Here is an 18,162-nt window from a genome sequence, read left to right as displayed (position 1 = left end):
TCCCCAATCCAACAACGGCTCCTCAACATCACGGAGTTCATGGACAAACTAAACCCAAGGCACAAGGGGAGATGCGAGAATATTAGAGAAATGCAATAATTCAGAAGCAGGGCAATATTGCTTGGGGAACATTGGTTTGATGAACTAGGTAGCAAGTAAAGGGAGAAAGGCAGCACAGGCAGTTGAAGGGACAATCACAATCATTAAGTTCACAAGCTATTTGCACTTGGTGTGGCAATATACGGAAGGGGATGGCAGTAGTTAGTGTGGAAGAAAAGGCAGGGATGATAACTGAATTTCAAGATTATCTAGAGTAGCGAGCAGTTCTACAAAAAAAAATGGAGATCTTTATATGGCCCAGCCAAATCTGACAAAGAATGGCAAAAACCAATTGTCCGCTATCAATTAGATTCCAAGGCATGGAGACAGTAGTATCAGGTGGTACAACCAGGACAGGTGAAATTAAAATATATTTTTTTAAAAAAGGAGGTCAAAGGCAAAAGGTGGAAGCACCATTAGGTGATTGAGTTTATTGGTGACTAGAACAAAAACTGAGAATGTGAACATAACTCTGGGAAAAGAATACTTTCTGGGTGAGACACTGGAGGGAGTGGGACTGGAAGGTGAAAGAGGATATAAGAAAATGATTAGATATGGCCTGATTTGATATTGGATGTGGAGAGGTTACAAGAGATGGCAAAATTTAAAAAACAAAGGGTGGCTGATACTGCAAGCACATTTAAAAGGAATTCACAGGTGAAGAGAGGATAGAATTAACTCAGGCGACGGGGGGGGGGGGGATGATTTGAGATTGCAGTAGAAATCAGTTTGAAAATTTAACAAACAGGAGATTCTCATTCTAATTATCAACATACTGGACGTGTCAAGTTTACATTTCCTACATTAAGTTTCCTGAAAATTATGCTTCAACATTAATCATTTCTCCAAAAATATAATAGGCAGATTCAAGGAAAAACACCCTATTGAAAATCAAATTAAAAGGAAATACTTACCAATCGACTAAATCCTCCATGAATTATACAAAATCCTCCCTGATAATCAGACAGTTCCGCAAAGCCTTCAATGTTTTTGTAGTCATATGAACAGAGAATGCGATTAGTTGTAGGATCAATCTGATCTATCCCACCAGGTGTGACTTCAAGGACCACTGACTTTCTAGTATCAGTCCAATGATGCTTGTAACAGTTATAGCGCTAAAGAGAAATGGATAAGATAAATCTAAGCAGAACTTCTTTTAGGTAACAGATTCTGACCGGAAACAGATCACATGTTCGAAGTCAAACCTCAACTCCAAAGAACAAAATTGCAAACTATAGATTTAAATTGTTGAATGCTGGATTTGCACTTTCATAAATTAAGCACCTAACAACCAGGATTGTCTACCAGGAAATTGTTAAATTGATTTCAGTTATGGAAAGCAGACATGAAACTCTTAGAATAGTCACTTATAATTGTATTGAGAAAGAAATTTGTGCAATAAATTGGAATTTGTTTTGATTTGCAGATCTGGTTAATGGTTACATAGCTTACAAACCTACATAAATACAAGAATACAATACAGGTCCAGGAAGGGCTCTTCAGCAATCAAGAGTCTGACTCTCTCCATTTAGGCCTACCCAAAAACAAACCATTGCATATAGGCTATTGTTATGCAAGACACAGAATGTAGTAAGATTAAAACTTGTGTAAACAAGGTGTAACAGTATATGCTCAGTGCAGTTGTGCAGCTTCAGTACACAGATAACACACTAGTAACATTTCTATTTTGTACATGTACTTAGTTTTATTGGGCGGTGGCACAGTGGTTAGCACTGCTGCCTCACAGCGTCAGAGACCCGGGTTCAATTCCCGCCTCAGGCGACTGACTGTGTGGAGTTTGCACGTTCTCCCCGTGTCTGCGTGGGTTTCCTCCGGGTGCTCCGGTTTCCTCCCACAGTCCAAAGATGTGCAGGCCAGGTGAATTGGCCATGCTAAATTGCCCGTAGTGTTAGCTAAGGGGTAAATGTAGGGGTATGGGTGGGTTGCGCTTCGGCGGGGCGGTGTGGACTTGTTGGGCCGAAGGGTCTGTTTCCACACTAAGTAATCTAATCTAATTTGCTCAGAATCCAAATAACAATTTGTAAGCAACTTGCAACCAACTAATCAATACAAAAGACCTAACCTTGCCAGCTTGAACTAGACTAAGGTCCAGACAAAGTGAAAGAGGACTTGCAATATGCTGCATTTCCCCAAGCAAAAGTGACATCAGTGCACCGTACAAGACGAAAAATGTTGAAGATTAGGAGAGGTTATGGAGAAGAGAGATACACATGGCAACAGAGAAAGGAGATCACTTTTAAGGCAGTTAAGTCAATTTAAATGCTAATAGAGCTATGGTGTATTTGCAGTGTTTTGTGCTTCTATGGTGTAAACTTGGCAAAGCATTTTAAATTGTTTCATTGTTGGCCTTTGCACAAGGTCATCCACAAAATAAGTAAAACTAAACTAACTAAATTTAACCATGCGTAGAAAGCGTTGGAGAAACTCAGTTACATCTGTTGAAATAAACAAAGTTTACATGGAGTAGAATACAACTTCAGAACCCAGTTTAAATTTTACAGATATGGTTAAGTTTATATTTGGTTTAATCAGAGGAAAGATCTGATAACCTGGGATTTTCAGAAACAAGAACCATAACTTGAAAGGATGCTACCATCATGGCCATGGTATTTTACAGTGACACTCCGTTATATTCATAGCAGGTTAAAAGTGCTGAAAGAACATGGATAGCAACTGACCTTTCCAGTGATTTTCCCCTCTGAAAACTCTGTTCTGAAGCGCTGCATGATGAAAATGAAGGCATAAGTTATTTTGCAAAAGAAAGTGTAGAACATAATTACTTTTCATCATTAAATAAAATATCTGCATCAACATGTCATTCCATAGTTAGCATTTACATTCCATTATTTAAATTTACCATGTGACCAACAAGACAGATCCCAAGTTTCAGCAGCAGATCTGGCAATGTTCGTGTTGGGAGAAAGAGAATGAATGTTTCAGGTCTATGAAGTATGGTCAATCTGAAAAATTAACCTTATCTTCCTCTTCATTGATCAGCCAGATTTGAATACTGCAGCGTTGTCTGTTTTTATTTCTGATTTCGAGCATCTGCAGCATTTTATTTTTCTCCCAAGTGTGACCTTTGGTCTGTGCCAAATAAGCTAATCAGTGGCTGGATATGGAATGACACGTTAGCATGTGTCATGGCAAAATTAAAGAACAAAGCATTCCTACTCCTGATCACTAATCCGGTGACCTCTCCTACAGGTGCACATTTATGGACCAAGAGCAAATCATGAAATGTTAAGACATTGAGGAAATAATTGCTGACATTCTAGCCACTTTTGTACGACAATGACACGGGACTGCAAGCCTGTCTTTTGTATTTAATTTTACTGCGAAAACATAGATATCACGCGCAAATATTCTCCAATTTCTTAGAAGTGGATAAAATAGTTTCTCCTGTAGAATTCTCTGCAACGGAATTCTCTTTCACAAATAGTGAAAATGATTAAGGCCAAAACATTAAATGGTTTCAAGGAGTTAGATATAGTCCTTGGGGCTGAGGGGATCAAACAGTATGGGGGCAAAAGCAGAATGGCAGAGCAGATCCAAAGGCCCAAACAGCCTACTCCTGTGCCTATACGCTGCCTGTTTTCCTTATTTTAGAAGTAGAACATCATGAAACAGTGTGGTATTAACTGGGGCTCAGTTGCAAAGAAACTTCAGTTAGGCAATAAAGTTTGATAATAACGAACTTGAAACCAGTGTGAACTGACTATCATTGCCCATTAGTGCATACACAGTCAAATCAAGTTGACTGATTCAAGATTCAATATTGTATAGGTTGTGTGTTCAAGGTGCACTCTTGAGGGAGGAGCTGCTCTGCCTCCAGATAATATCAAAGGGTTCCCAAATCAATATTGCCACTAACTTGGGAGCTCACCACCCAATATCCTGTCCAATACTTACTCCAGCATCACTTAGAATATCAGTCACTTAGGCATATGTTATGTGGGAACATGATGTGCAATAAGCAAAATCACATTTCCTAACAATTACATTAAACAAAGCACTTTAGAACTCCTACAGTTGAGAAACACACATCTATAACTCTTAAGGAAAAAGTCACAGGGAGGCCTATTGGCATTATCCCAAGACTGCTAATTCAGGGAGCCACACATTGTTCTGGGGACCAGAGTTTGAATCGGGCAGATGGTAAAATTTAAATTCAATAAAAGTCTGTAATCAAGAGTTTAATGATGACAATAAAACCATCTTTGATAGTCAGAAAATACCATCTGGTTCACTAATGTCCTTTAGGGAAGGAAACTGCCAATCCGACCTGGTCTGGTTTACATGTGACTCCAGATACACAGCAATGCGTTTAGCTCTCTTCGGTTAGGCATTAGGGCAATAAATGTTGACTTAGCCAGTAAAGCCCTTATCCCATGAACAAATAAAGTTTAAAAATCTACAAACTAAGCCAGATTATTTAAAAAAAACAATTCAGACATTTTAAAATGCAAGCAAAAGGCCAGAGGTTGCTGCATACTTCTGGCCGAGTCACACGTTTGAGAGATTTTTCTATTGATATGCAATAAAGCAATCCCCTGTTCTTCTACACAAAAGACATATAGTGGTTTGAGATTAGAGACCCAAGGTTTGTAACAGGCTTTGCACCATGACCCAGGTGGGAATCTATCCAGAAAGACTAGCTAAAAGTTTAAAATAGATGCACTGATCCCAAATGAAACCAGCAAGACAGCCTCTTCTCCCAATTGCTACAGGTACAAAATTATCTAAACTACCTTCTTTGACCAACACTCCTTTTAAACCTTCCACCAAGAGTGGGGCTGGGGTTAATTCCCACGTCAAGCACTGAGAAAACTGCGACAGATTTGTCCACACAATGATCAAATGAATGCACCGCCAGTTAGTTACTAATGAAATTTAGTTGAGAAAAATGTTTCCTACACTAAACTTCTCATTGGTTACAAGAAGCATTTCACAAGTTACACAAGCTGTGAACTGCACTTTTATTAGTCTGAATCCATTGCTCCATTTTGACAGTCATGGATTAATTCTGAAATAACACCGAGGACCCACCTTTTCTATTTAGCACATTGCAAAAATTTTGCCCTCAAGTTACTTCAGCAAAATTATAATTATTACAGGTACAGCCACAGGAATAGTCTCAAAACAAGAACCAAAATGAGGTCAACAGGAAGAATGGGTAAGATGATAATGTCACAATTGTTAGTGCAGAAAGGGACTATTTGTATCAGCATCAGCTCTCCAAACGAGCAACAGTGGACAAATCTCAGCATGGCTGCAATGTCAGGTATATAGACCATACACTACAGCAATCTGATTGAATCAAACAGCATGGTCCTCTAGTTGTACCCAATAGTGAGCATATGGATCATACTCAACCAGCCCACACCAGCAAAAAAAAAGCTTGCTGACTAATTCTAAATACACAAATGTCTTCACTAATATCAATTCAATGCAGTCAAGTTTGCAACATGGCTCACTTATGTTTGCCAAAAGCAGTATACATTTTGTACATGGGATATTGTTATTAAAATACACAGGAACTTTACAATCTATAGCTCCCCACTTTCTTCAATTGAGTCCGCTGCCAATCAAAACTTTTTATTCATTTGATAAAAAAAGTGACAGATCATTTGAAATTCGGCATCCTTGTACTTGTGCTTACAAGCAAAAGACAAAATGCTTCAGCAACATGTCTCTCTCCAGCATTTTTAAAACACAGTTTTGAAGATCAAGAACAACTTACCAGTGCCTCTGTTAGCAACTCTGTTCTATGTTCAGTAGAAAACTTGAGGGTTTCAGATTTTTTCCCACTTCCTTTGCGAAATGTTAAAGTGAATTCTGTTCCTTGTCCTCTCCCCACAGGGCCAATGCTGCAAATATCACCATAAGGCCACTAAAAGGAAAAAGAATTTACTGGAATAAAACATTTAAAGTTTAGATGTGAGTTGAATGATGTACTTTAAGACTGTATGTTGAAGTTGCCGCTACATTTAACATCACAGATACAAAAGATATCAACCTTAAAGAACTTGCATTCGTAAATACAAGTTCAGCTGCTGTTGGGTTTCCATTGGAATTAAGTGATTTGTAAGGAAAGGGTTATTTGATTTTAGTTTTTCCAATGTTGGTTTGTTGAGTGAGCTTCAGTTGAAGAATGAAAATAAAAGGTTTGCTGTATTTTGGATAAATGTAGTTTAACCAACTTTTATTTAGGCAATGGGAATTAAAAGAAATACTAGACAAAATAACAGAGTGCTGGAGAACCTAAACAGGTCTTAGAGCATTAGTGAACAGAGAACCAGAATTAACATGGAGTCCTGAAGAAGTGTGACATACTGGATTCCATGTGAATTCTGTTTTTCTTTCCACAGGTGCTGCCAGACCTGCTGAGGTTCTCCAACATAGTGTTTATTTTAAATTTCCAGCATCCACAGCATTTTCTTTTAGCTTACAAGACAGTACTATCATTGGATGATAAAAAGTTACAAAGCAGCTTCAATCAGGCACCTTCCTGAAAAAATACCACTGATCTGAAAATTCCAAGAGAGTGTTAATTTAGGGGAGTATATCTGTGAATTCTCATGTCCTTCCACCATAATTAGTGTGGAACGATAAATAGAGATTGGAGAAGTATTAAATTATTATGCAGGTAACTAGAAAGACTTAGAAAGGATATTGGAATTTGAGACAGCCCAAAAATCCTGGAAGACCAAGCTCGAGAATTCTAATGTATCTGAATATTCCAGTAAACCCTCCAAGTACAGCCAGAATTATACACAAGTAAATTGTCAAGACTAATTTATCATTTTTAAAAACAGACTCGTCAATAGATGAACACTTATTTCAGGCAACTTATAAACTTATGCTTAAGGATAATAATCCAGAATGTGGAGAAGCCGGTACTGGACCGAGGTGGACAAAGTTAAAAATCAGACAACACCAGGTTATAGTTCAACAGGTTTATTTGGAAGTACAAGCTTTCAGAGCGCTGCTCCATCATCAGGTAGCTAGTGTAACAAGATTATAGGTCACAGAATTTACAGTAAAAATAATCCAATAGGAATGTTTTCTGCTCCAATCGTTGCTCAAATTCACAAGCTAGCTTCCAGAGTAAAAGCATCTACCTGCACCCTTGTACCAGGTTATAGGTACAAATGATGGCCAAGGACAATGGCTAGCAGCAATCTTCACAATGACCCAATGCACATGTTAAAAAAGCCAGAATCCGAAATAAATTTTTAAAAATTAGTTGATGCAAAGCGTTTAAACAGAGTGAAACTTTCACAGAACTAGCAAGCATTTGAAGGGGTGGGAAAATGCACTAAATAGCAAAGAAAAAAGGTGGAAGTGAAGATAACCAGGGAGACCATGATTTACACACTTTGCAATAGATTTCCTCAACAAATTTTATTTCCAAACTACTAGATTGCATTATGTACAAACCAAAATGAGAGATATAATTTATAGCAGAGAAACAGGCAGTTGGCTTCAAACAAATAGAAGTGTCACGAAAATGATAATTACCTGATTAGTAACTTCTAGAGTACCAGGATTGTATGTGGTTACAGCATGTGTACCAACTGAAAAAACTCGCTTGTATCTAAAAAGGAAAACAGGGCACATGGACAATTCAGTTTCAGCATATCATAGTCAGTATCTTTTATACAAACACTTTTGTACATTATTTAAGATATTGTTAAGATTAAGCAAAATAATGCCAAGAGGTCAGTGATTAGATACAGGAGCAGACATTACACCACTCAGCCAGAGTCTGCTCCATCATTCAATCATGGTTGATAAAAGTTTCTCAACCCCATTCTCCCGATTTCTCCCAGTAACCCATGATCCCCAAGAACCCACCTCAGTCTTAAATATACTCAATAAGCTGGCCTCCACAGTCTTCTGTGGCAGTGAATTCCATAGATTCACCACTCTGAAGATGTTTCTCCTTATTTCAGTTCTAAAAAAGGTCTTCCCTTTACTCTAAGGATATGCCCTCGGGTCCTAGCTTCTACCAATGGAAACATCTTCCCAATATCCACTCTGTCCAGATCATTCAGTATTCTGTATGTTTCAATTAGATTCCCCCTCATCTTTCTAAACTCCATAGAGTATAAACCTCAAGTCCTCAACACTTCTGTTAAGCTGTTCATTCTTGGGACCATTCTCATGAACCTCCTATGAAAATGCTCCAGGGCAGTCCATCCTGGGGCCAACACCGCACACAATACTCCAAATGTGGCCTGACCAGAGCCTTAAAAAGAGCCTCAGAAGTGCATCCCTGCTTTTATATCCAAATCCTCTCAAAATAAATGCTATCATTACATTTGCCTTCCTAACTACCTACTCAACCTGCAAGTTCATGCTGAAGGACTCCTGGACTAGAACGCCCAAGTCTCTTTGCACTTCAGACTTCTGAATTTTCTCCCCATTTAGAAAATAGTCCATACCTCTATTCTTCCTACCAAAGTGCTTGACCTCACACTTTTCCATGTTATACTCCATCTGCCACTTCTTTACCCAGTCTAACCTGTCCAAATCCTTCTGCAGCCTCCCCGCCTCCTCAGTGCTACCTCCACCCATCTTTGTATCATCTGCAAACTTAGCCAGAATGCCCTCAGTTCCTTCATCTCAAATCATTAACGTATAAGTCAAAAGTTGCAGTCCAAACAAACACTGAACCTTGTGGAACACCACTTGTCACCAGCTGCAATCCTGAGAAAGTCACTTATCCCCACTCTCTGCTTTCTGCCAGACAGCCAAGCTTCTATCCATGCTAGCGCCTTGCCTCGGACACTATGGGCCCTTAGCTTACTCAGTAGCCTCCTGTGCGGCTCCTGTCAAAGGCCTTCTTGAAGTCAAGGTAGATAACATGCATCAGCTCTCCTTGGTCTAACCTGCTCGTTACTTCCTCAAAGAATTCTAGCAGATTTGTCAGGCAGGACCTCTCCTTGATGAAACTATGCTGACTTTGCCCTATTTTTTCATTCACTTCCAAGTATTCAGAAATCTCATCCTTTCCAATGGATTCCAGGATCTTACCCACAACCAAAGTTTGGTTAATCAGTCTATAATTTTCCATCTTTTGCCTTACTCCCTTTTTAAAAGGTGTCACATTAATGATTTTGCAGTACTCTGGGACCCTCCTTGATTCTAGCAATTCCTGAAAGGCCACAAACACCTCCACTATCTCTTCAGCTACCTACCTTAGAACACTGGGATGTAGTCCACCTTGTCTAGGTGATTTACCCACCTTCAGACCTTTCAGTTTTTCTAGCACCTTCTCAGAGCTGATGGCCACCGTACACAGTTCTACCCCTCACTTAAATTTTTGTGTTTTGTTTAAATAACATGCTTAATTGGTTTAGTTTTAAAAATTTAAATGGCAACTCAGTGAAAAAATCATTCCCATATAACACAAGTTGCATAAATTCAAGTACCAGAATGCAAGTCCTGAAAATCTAAGAAATTCCTTTAAGCATCTCGAGCCTTGCAGCTAAAGGCCAACTGATATTCTAGGTCTCACGCTTTGCTCAACATAATACATTGCACTCCAAAAATTTTAGTTTAAGTCTTTCAAATAAGCTAATTTGAAAAACTAAGCAACAACACCTCCTCTACTGTCTTTATATCCTTTTCAGAACAAGGACACCAGACCTGTTCAGTGGTCTAGCCACATTCGACAACTACCTTGTATTCTGCTTTTCAATCCTCCAAAAATGAAATTTAAAATAAAATACTGGCAAAAAAAAAAAAGCCATTATCAGCTTAATGTCACTTGTGAGATTAAGCAACTACCCAATGAATCTTTGCTCCCATACAATTTAAATGCATTGGGAATTATATAGCATTTTTATTCTCCCTAATCAAAGTAAACATAAAAAGACATTATTCCACAAAATATTTAAACAGCCACCCAAACGCCCTACATAATGTAACTCAAAAATACCATGTAAACAATGGAGAATGTTTAATGAACCCAACTTGACAACAAAATGCATACACAGAACTTAAGCTTTTAATTCTAAAAAATTCAATTCATAATTATGGTAATCCTTTCATATTTCATTAAAATTACATGATTAAATTATGAATGATTACTTTATTTCTATTGCCACAACTCTGCACTTAATGCCATAATGATTTGTCAGCGACATATTTAGACCTAGTCAACCTAGTGAATGCACACCTCCGACATCCATAATGAAATTCATTCTACATTCTGTCATAGCCTTTTTCATTATGATCTCAACCCTACAATTTGGTGTCATCTACAAATTTTGAAATTGTATTTCTGATTTCAGATTTCAAATCATTTATAAGTGAACAATGGTCTCAGCACTGATACTTGTAAAGCACCAGGTGTTTTGCCAATTTAAATACTTGCTGTTGATCCTTACTTTTCTGGGTGTAACCAGCTATCCAGTTGCTATACAGTCTGTTACTTATCACATCACCATATTACTACCCAAAACATGGAGATAAAAACAGTTCACATCAATATGAAAATTATTCCCACCCGCCAAGAAGCTGAAAGCACTGAGCAGTAATTGAGTCTGGACAGATTACTGGGCTGGTTAAGAATATTTAGAAGGGTACAACCATTGGAGTCTGGGGATCGATGACAATAAAATAGAGAACGATGGATACAAAAAATACACCAATAGATTTTAAAGCCATGATGAAAAGTTTAAAACCAAAAACTATTGCTGGATTGGGAGTCTATGCAAGTCAGTCAACAAAGTGATGGATTAGCCCTTCTTCAGGAAGAAGAAGGGCTAATGCCCGAAACGTCGATTCTCCTGTTCCCTAGATGCTGCCTGACCTGCTGCGCTTTTCCAGCAACACATTTCCATCTCTGATCTCCAGCATCTGCAGACCTCACTTTCTCCCCAAAGTGATGGATTAAACATACGAGTCAAAACACAGCTATCAGAGTTGCGGGTGACCTCAGGTTTACAAAAGATAGCACATAGGAGGTCGATGAGATCGCATGGAGACAGAGTCATAGAACTATACAACTTGGAAACAGACCCTATGGTCCAGCTCGTCCATGCCAACCAGATATCCGAAGCTAGTTTACTCCTATTTGACAGGATTTGGCCCGTATCGCTTGAAACACTTCCGATTCTTATACTCATCCAGATGCCTTTTAAATGTATTTGAACTAGCCTCCACCATTTCTTCTTGCAGCCCATTCCATATACACACCATCTGCAGTATGAAAATTTGTCCCCCAAGTCCCTTTTAAATCCTGCCACTCTCACCTTAAGCCTATGCCTCTAGTGTTGGACTCTGCTACCCCGGGGAAAAGAATTTGGCTATTCATCCTAGCTATGCCACTCATGATTTTATCATTTTTAAGGTTACCCCTCAGCCTCTGACACTTCAGGGAAAACAGCCTCAGTCTATTCCATAGCTCTCCCCATAGCTCAAATCCTCCAACCCTGGCAACATCTTTGTGAATCTTTTCTGAACTCTTTCTGGTTTCACAATATCCTTCCCATATCAGGGAATCCAAAAATGGCCTAACCAATGTCCTGTACAGCCAAAACATGACCTCCCAACTCTTATACTCAGTGTATTGAACAATAAAGTCGAGAGTATGGTGCTGGAAAAGCACAAGAGGTCAGGCAGCAAAGGAGCAGGAAAATCGACGTTTCAGGCAAAAGCCCTTCATCAGGGAGAAGGGCTTTTGCCTGAAACGTAGATTCGCCTGCTCCTCAGGTGCTGCCTGACCTGCTGTGTTTTTCCAGCACCACACTCTTGACTCTAATCTCCAGTCCTCACTTTCGCTGCACTGAACAATAAAAGGCAGACCAAACACCTTCAGTATCCTGTCTAGCTGCAACGCTACTTTCAAGGAACTATGAACCTGCACTCCAAGGTCTCTGTACAGCAACATTCCCCAGGACCGTACCATTAATCTGCCAGGTGCTGGCAGGTGGGACAGATTGGGTTGGGATATCTGGTCGGTATGGACAAGTTGGACCGAAAGGTCAGTTTCCATCCTGTACATCTCTATGACTCTTAAGTGTATAAGTCCTGCCCTGATTTGCCTTACTGAAATGCTGCACCTCATGTGCCTCCAGGTAACAAAATGATAGTGAGGGTTTTAAACTAAATGACTTAAAAGGTGAAGTCAGAGGTGTCTAATGAGAAATGAGACTTGATAGAGAAGTTTGCAGGATTCACAAGAACAGGGAGTACATCTAATTGCGTAGTTTTTTCAGAGAGCCACACGTACAATGAGTAATTGCCCATTCTTTATGATGTATACAGGAAAAGGTGCAATTTAATTTGTGCCTTTTCAGGTTATTTTTCCACAGACAACTAACTGGATATTAGATTTGACTTAATATTGGTTCACTGTTTCACTACAGAGTTGCCAAGCACACACAGGCTCCTGTACTGGATAACGTAACAGGAACTCCTCCAATACCTTCCTTGCCTAAAGATCACAGAATCCCCAGTGTGGAACCAGACCATATAGCCCAGAGTTCAAACTGACCCTCCTAAGAGCATCCCTCCCAAACTCACTCCCTTTACCCTACCCCTGCATTTCCCATTGCTTACCCAGCTAGCCTGCACATCCTTGAACACTATTGGCAATTAGTGCAACCGATCCAACCAACCTGCATATCTTTGTTCATATACATACTGTTGCTCCATTGGTTTGTAAAGCTCCATCAGTTTGCAAAGCTCCACCTTATTAGGAACAGTGAAATCTGCCAAACCATTACGGAGTCAGGAATTACATTTAATTAACTACTCCAGACAACCTCCAACAAGTCTGAAACAGATTTAACAATGGTACCTGATAGAAGAATGCGATAAAGACACTGTTGTGATAAGCAAATGCATTGAATGTGCTAGTCCTGAACACTACTTGTTAAATGCCATAAAATTCCATTGTTGTGTTAACTATTGTTGAAAAAAATCCAATCAAGGAATCAATGAAAATTTGGAGATTCCTGAAGAATAGATAGTCATACCCAGTATCAGTGAAATTTCAATAAATAAATTTTAAAACTTCTAAAGAAATAAGCTAAAAATAACCACCACAAACCATCTGACCTTTGGCATTTGAGCTGACAATACCAAATCTCAGACAAGTACTTAAATATGAACTTTCACAGCCATTCAGGGAACTTGCACATTTTTGTAAAAATGTCTGCCTCAGATTGGACAAAAGGGAAGTTTGAAACTCATGGAAGTGAATGGCTACTAACAAACCACTTTCAAAAGTATATTATGTTCTTCCACATCTAAACTAGATTGGGTAAATTTCAGGTGTTAATTCTCAACACAACATGGACATAAATTTATTTAACCAAATAAAGTTAACTTGTGAACATGGAGGCAAATCATTCTTTGTCATCGTTTAAATGATCACACAGAAGCTGTTTGCAGGCAGTCCAAAGTTAAACTTTCAACACAATCTATGAAGCTGATCCGTAATGGGCTAAGACATATTATGCAGCCAGATTATGTAACGTGCTTCTAAAATTCACCTGAGAATCAAATTCCTAATTATTCAAGGAACAAGAAACTTCAACCTACTAAATCTTTTGCTTTACAAGATGCTCACTTCATGTTCAACTCATTGAACCATTCAAGGGACCATGCCTTCCATGTGGGAAACCAGAAGTTGTAAACCAGAGATAGGGACTACTATCTGTAAAAGAACTTCATCGTATTTGGTAACCATTTAATTTAAATGCAGATGTGAAACATTACTCTTAATTAAAGTTTTCAAAATCTTGCTGCTGAATGATTTAAATAGGACACCCACTCAAAAAGGTAAGGCAACCTTTTTCCACTTAAAAAAAGGATACTGATCACAGTCTGTAGGGAGAGAACATGCATTCTGTCCAGGGTGATTTTTAAGCATTTTGCCATTTAGCACCTAGTGATGCACCATGACCTAAATGTTTAAAATATTTAGTTATCCCCATATAAGATTCAATCTGTTAGCTGACAGGTAAATTATCTTGTTTTCTTTTTGCACAAAATGCCACCTGCAGAAGTCCCAGGACAGGTTCAGTTCAGCATTGTAGACCATGAGTGTCCTCAAATATACCTTTGTAGCAGCAAAGTCCTATTGTTTGTTATTTATGCTGAGACTTTTAATCTCCAGAGTTACTTGAAGCCGTTTCACGTGAAACTTGGTAATTCGACTCGAAACCTGAAATCTTGAGGATAAATGCACTACTCACAACACTTGTGTAGCACACCATGCATAGTCAAGCTACAAGTTCCTTTCTTTTAGTGGAGGGGGTACAGTGGGCATGGAATTAAATCTCATTCTGGCCAACTTAAAATTGCTGCAATTCTGAACACAAATGCAAATTTTCTGCACTCTAGCAAATCTATCAACATGTTTACATTTGAACAGTCTCCCACAGCATCAGCAATACTAGTACATCCATTATGCAGTGGCTTTTCAATCAACAATGACTTACACTGCATTTTTGAACAAGTCTCATACATACTTCCTGCAATTAAACAACTGTTTGCAGCTTTGTGAAAAACACTATAGAACTAGTTCCAAGTGATATTTGGGCACTTACGTCTCACAGTTAAGATGGTGGCTCATTTGGCCTTTCCAATGTAACAGCAGCTTAATTTCACTATAAAATTTTCTGCAAGTATGTTTTCACCACTTTTTCAAGTAGATCACTCCAGACTTCAATAATATTTGATAAAAAGATGGTCGCTTAATTTTGCCTATATTCCTTTGCCAATTCAAAAATTTATGATTTCATGTTTTGCCCAATGTACCAGAGGATTCAGTATGACCATGCTTGTTCTGTCAAATCCTCTCAGCTTTGAATATTTCACTCAACTCTCTCCCTACTCCCTCTACACCTCTCCCCCTCATCTTTAGTCATCTATGGAAAGCAATCACAATTTCTCCAATGTGCCCTTATAACTCAAAGTCCCTTACTCACCAGCATCATTTTCGTTAACCACCCCTGCACCTTTTCCAATACCTTAATATTCTTCAATACTGAAACTCAGGCGAACTGAGTGATTGGTAAAGGTTCAGTATGACTTCCTTGTTTGTGCACTCAATGCTTTTATAAAGCCAAGTATCGCCATACCCTTTCTGAACAATCTTATCCTCCTGTTGTTCCAAATTTCAAAGATTTCTTTAAGATCAACCACATCCCAATTCTGAGTAATATTTATATCGCCTTTCCACATTGAAGTGATGCATTTCGAGAACAACAAAACTTGCATGCATTAAAATTGTATCAATTATATATCTGCCCATTTCACCATCTAAGCTCTATTGCTGGTGAGAATGGTTTGATTACAATGAAACTGCTAAAGGTAAAATAAAGCTAGAGTTCAGAATAGGTAACCACTTAATTCTGAAGAATATTGGTATAGACTGGAACTTTGACAGGTAACAAGGGAACCAACACAAAGATGGAGAGTTATTTTTCACAAACTTTCAATTTCAGCAATGATAGCATAATATTGTCAACAGAATGATGGTTTGATTCTGAGTTCTTTAGAGGCACCAGCTTATTTTTGTTTCTTCACTCAAATGCTTGCTTGCAAGATACAGGAAGTTAATGTGCACTGCACTGTCTGGTCCAGGTGTATTTTGTTACAGTCCTGTCTGGAGGCTGTCACAATCTTAACTCAATGTTGCCTCGTGCCATTCTTTCAAAATTATCTATCTCCACTGTTCCAAACAGTAAGTCTTACATAGATGACGTGTACACCACACAATCCCATTTGATCATTGAATCCCTACAGTGTGGAAACAGGTCATTCAGCCCATCAGGTCCACACTGACCTCTGAAAAGCATCCCACCCTGACCCACTCCCCTATCCTACCCCTGTAACCCTACATTTCTCCTGGCTAACCCACATAGCCTGCACATCCCTGGGCACTATGGGGCAACTTAGCATGACGCATCTACCTAACCTACACATCTTTGAACTGTGGGAGAAAACCCACAAAGACATGGGGAGAATATGTAAACTCCACACAGACAGATGCTCGAGGGTAGAATCTAACCTGGTTTCCTGTGTTGTGAGGCAGCAGTGCTAATCACTAAGTCACCCAGCCAAGCACCTGCTAGTTACAGACAAAAAGCTCTCTTGTTGCATTTCAACTATATGGGCGGCACAGTGGCACAGTGGTTAGCACTGCTGCCTCACAGCGCCAGAGACCCGGGTTCAATTCCCGCCTCAGGCGACTGACTGTGTGGAGTTTGCACATTCTCCCCGTGTCTGTGTGGGTTTCCTCCGGGTGCTCCGGTTTCCTCCCACAGTCCAAAGATGTGCAGGTCAGGTGAATTGGCCATGCTAAATTGCCCGCAGTGTTAGGTAAGGGGTAAATGTAGGGGTATGGGTGGATTGCGCTTCGGCGGGTCGGTGTGGACTTGTTGGGCCGAAGGGCCTGTTTCCACACTGTAATGTAATCTAATCTAAACTCTAAAACAGTTCATAGCTCAAAAGAAAAAAGTGGCCCTTTACACTATGAATAAAGTGCAAAAAGATTGCATCTTGGTAACAGTAATTGCATGCCCAGAGTAACTGATTTTTATTTAGACCTCTTCAACAACTGAGGAAATGATTAGGCATTGAATAAATTGAACTCCCTTCTCCGTAAGTATCATGAAATCTTCAAATCCAACTAAAACCTGCCAAAGCAATTTAAAGTAACTCCAGACAAACTGCGTGAATTTTATACAAACAATTCAGAAATAGCCATTAGTCCCAATATCAAAGCACACACTTACTTTCCCCTCCATGAATGTTTTGTGGTGTAGAAACAGGCCAAATCCTTGTTTTCCTTGATGATATTCATTTTGATGTGGCCTGAAAAATAAAAATGTTGAGAGAAAAATACTGATCATATTACATGTTGTTCACTGATATAAATTACAAATGTACTGGTAGAGCTCATGGTGGAATAAATGACACTATCTTAAAAGGACAAAAGTATTCAGTATAAATATACAATAACTTCTCTAAGGGAAACTGTATGCAAAGTGATCTGTCACCTAAATACCACAGGAGTTTAATGTTGTATATATGCTAGTGAGGAGCTTTTCTGTTGGTGAAAGGTTTTGTTTCGAAGCCAACATGAAATTATTGACTTAAATAAAACAGATAGAAGTGTCCCAGTTCTTCTATATGTTCCAATGGAATTCCTTTGGTATGATAGTGGTTCATTCAACACTTCCAAAGGCAGGAGGCCATTCTCACTAAGAAGAGGGAGAGTGTCCAGAGTTTACTAAAGATTTAAGAAAATGTCAAATGTAACTAAGTATTTTTGGGAATTTGTTTCTGGGTGACTGCTTATCCACTGCAAATAAGGGAATGCAATCTATCACAGATAATCGTATAGCATAAGACACCAGTTACCCAATATGTCCATTAGTCCCACTTCAGTGCTCTTCCAAATGTGCACTTTCCGCCAATGACCAGTGATGTTTTTACTGCTGTAAATTATTATTCAATTTGCTTTTAAGAGATATTTTTGAAATTATTTTGGCTATTCTTCTAGCAGGCATTTCAAATTCAAATACTTAAAAAGCACTGTTTCTGCCTTCTCTGCCGACTACATATAAGAAAAGGGCTTTTGCCCAAAACGTTGATTTTCCTACTCCTCGGGTGCTGCCTGACCTGCTGTGCTTTTCCAACACCACTCTAATCTTGACAAAGAGAAGCCAAGCCTTTTCTGTCAGTTAGCTCAAGTGTCAGGAGCTAGCACTATCAAAGCAAGATGCTGTATTTTCACACAAACCCACATACTGCTATAATAATTCTTATTCTTTGCACACGCTTCTTTCAATCATTTATCAGTCAGCAGGGACAATGAAGCATGGTTTACAAACAGGAAGCCTTCGTACTATTGCTGACGATTAATGATAAAGACCTTCCAACCAAAATTTACAGTACATCAATAAGCACCATTCCAAAAGGGAGGCAGCCCTAATCTGCACTTGAAGAATTTTCTCTCAGATGACTTGGTGTTTCAGAGAATTTTGTCCAGAACGTTAGGTGGACGCC

At 39.0% G+C, this 18,162-nt stretch overlaps 1 protein-coding gene across 8 annotated transcripts in view; it reads right to left on the bottom strand.

The window, feature by feature from the left end:
* Positions 1-18,162, bottom strand: part of dnajc13 (dnaJ homolog subfamily C member 13) — a 151,429-nt gene that overhangs the window by 108,049 nt on the left and 25,218 nt on the right. For 4 of the 8 annotated variants that reach the window (XR_015752825.1, XM_043719451.2, XM_043719453.2 and 1 more), the window contains exons 1-6: positions 17,515-17,533; positions 16,887-16,965; positions 7,645-7,720; positions 5,864-6,013; positions 2,799-2,840; positions 1,014-1,214 (exon numbers count right to left, since the gene is read on the bottom strand). Coding sequence is in view for 7 of the 8 variants with exons in the window: in XM_043719451.2 (XP_043575386.2) it covers positions 1,014-1,214; positions 2,799-2,840; positions 5,864-6,013; positions 7,645-7,720; positions 16,887-16,965; positions 17,515-17,527 (561 nt within the window). In the remaining variant the exon portion in view is untranslated. Of the gene's footprint in view, positions 1-1,013; positions 1,215-2,798; positions 2,841-5,863; positions 6,014-7,644; positions 7,721-16,886; positions 16,966-17,514; positions 17,535-18,162 lie in introns of those variants that run through there. The other 4 variants (XM_043719456.2, XM_043719454.2, XM_043719455.2 and 1 more) reach the window with 2 other exon arrangements.

Source organism: Chiloscyllium plagiosum, unplaced genomic scaffold (genome assembly GCF_037043375.1).
Source record: "Chiloscyllium plagiosum isolate Xiang-an unplaced genomic scaffold, Cpla_swu_hap1 HiC_scaffold_34, whole genome shotgun sequence".
Lineage (NCBI taxonomy): Eukaryota > Metazoa > Chordata > Chondrichthyes > Orectolobiformes > Hemiscylliidae > Chiloscyllium > Chiloscyllium plagiosum.
The sequence above is the reverse complement of the archived record's forward strand: the minus strand, read 5'-3'. Positions and strand labels throughout refer to the sequence as shown.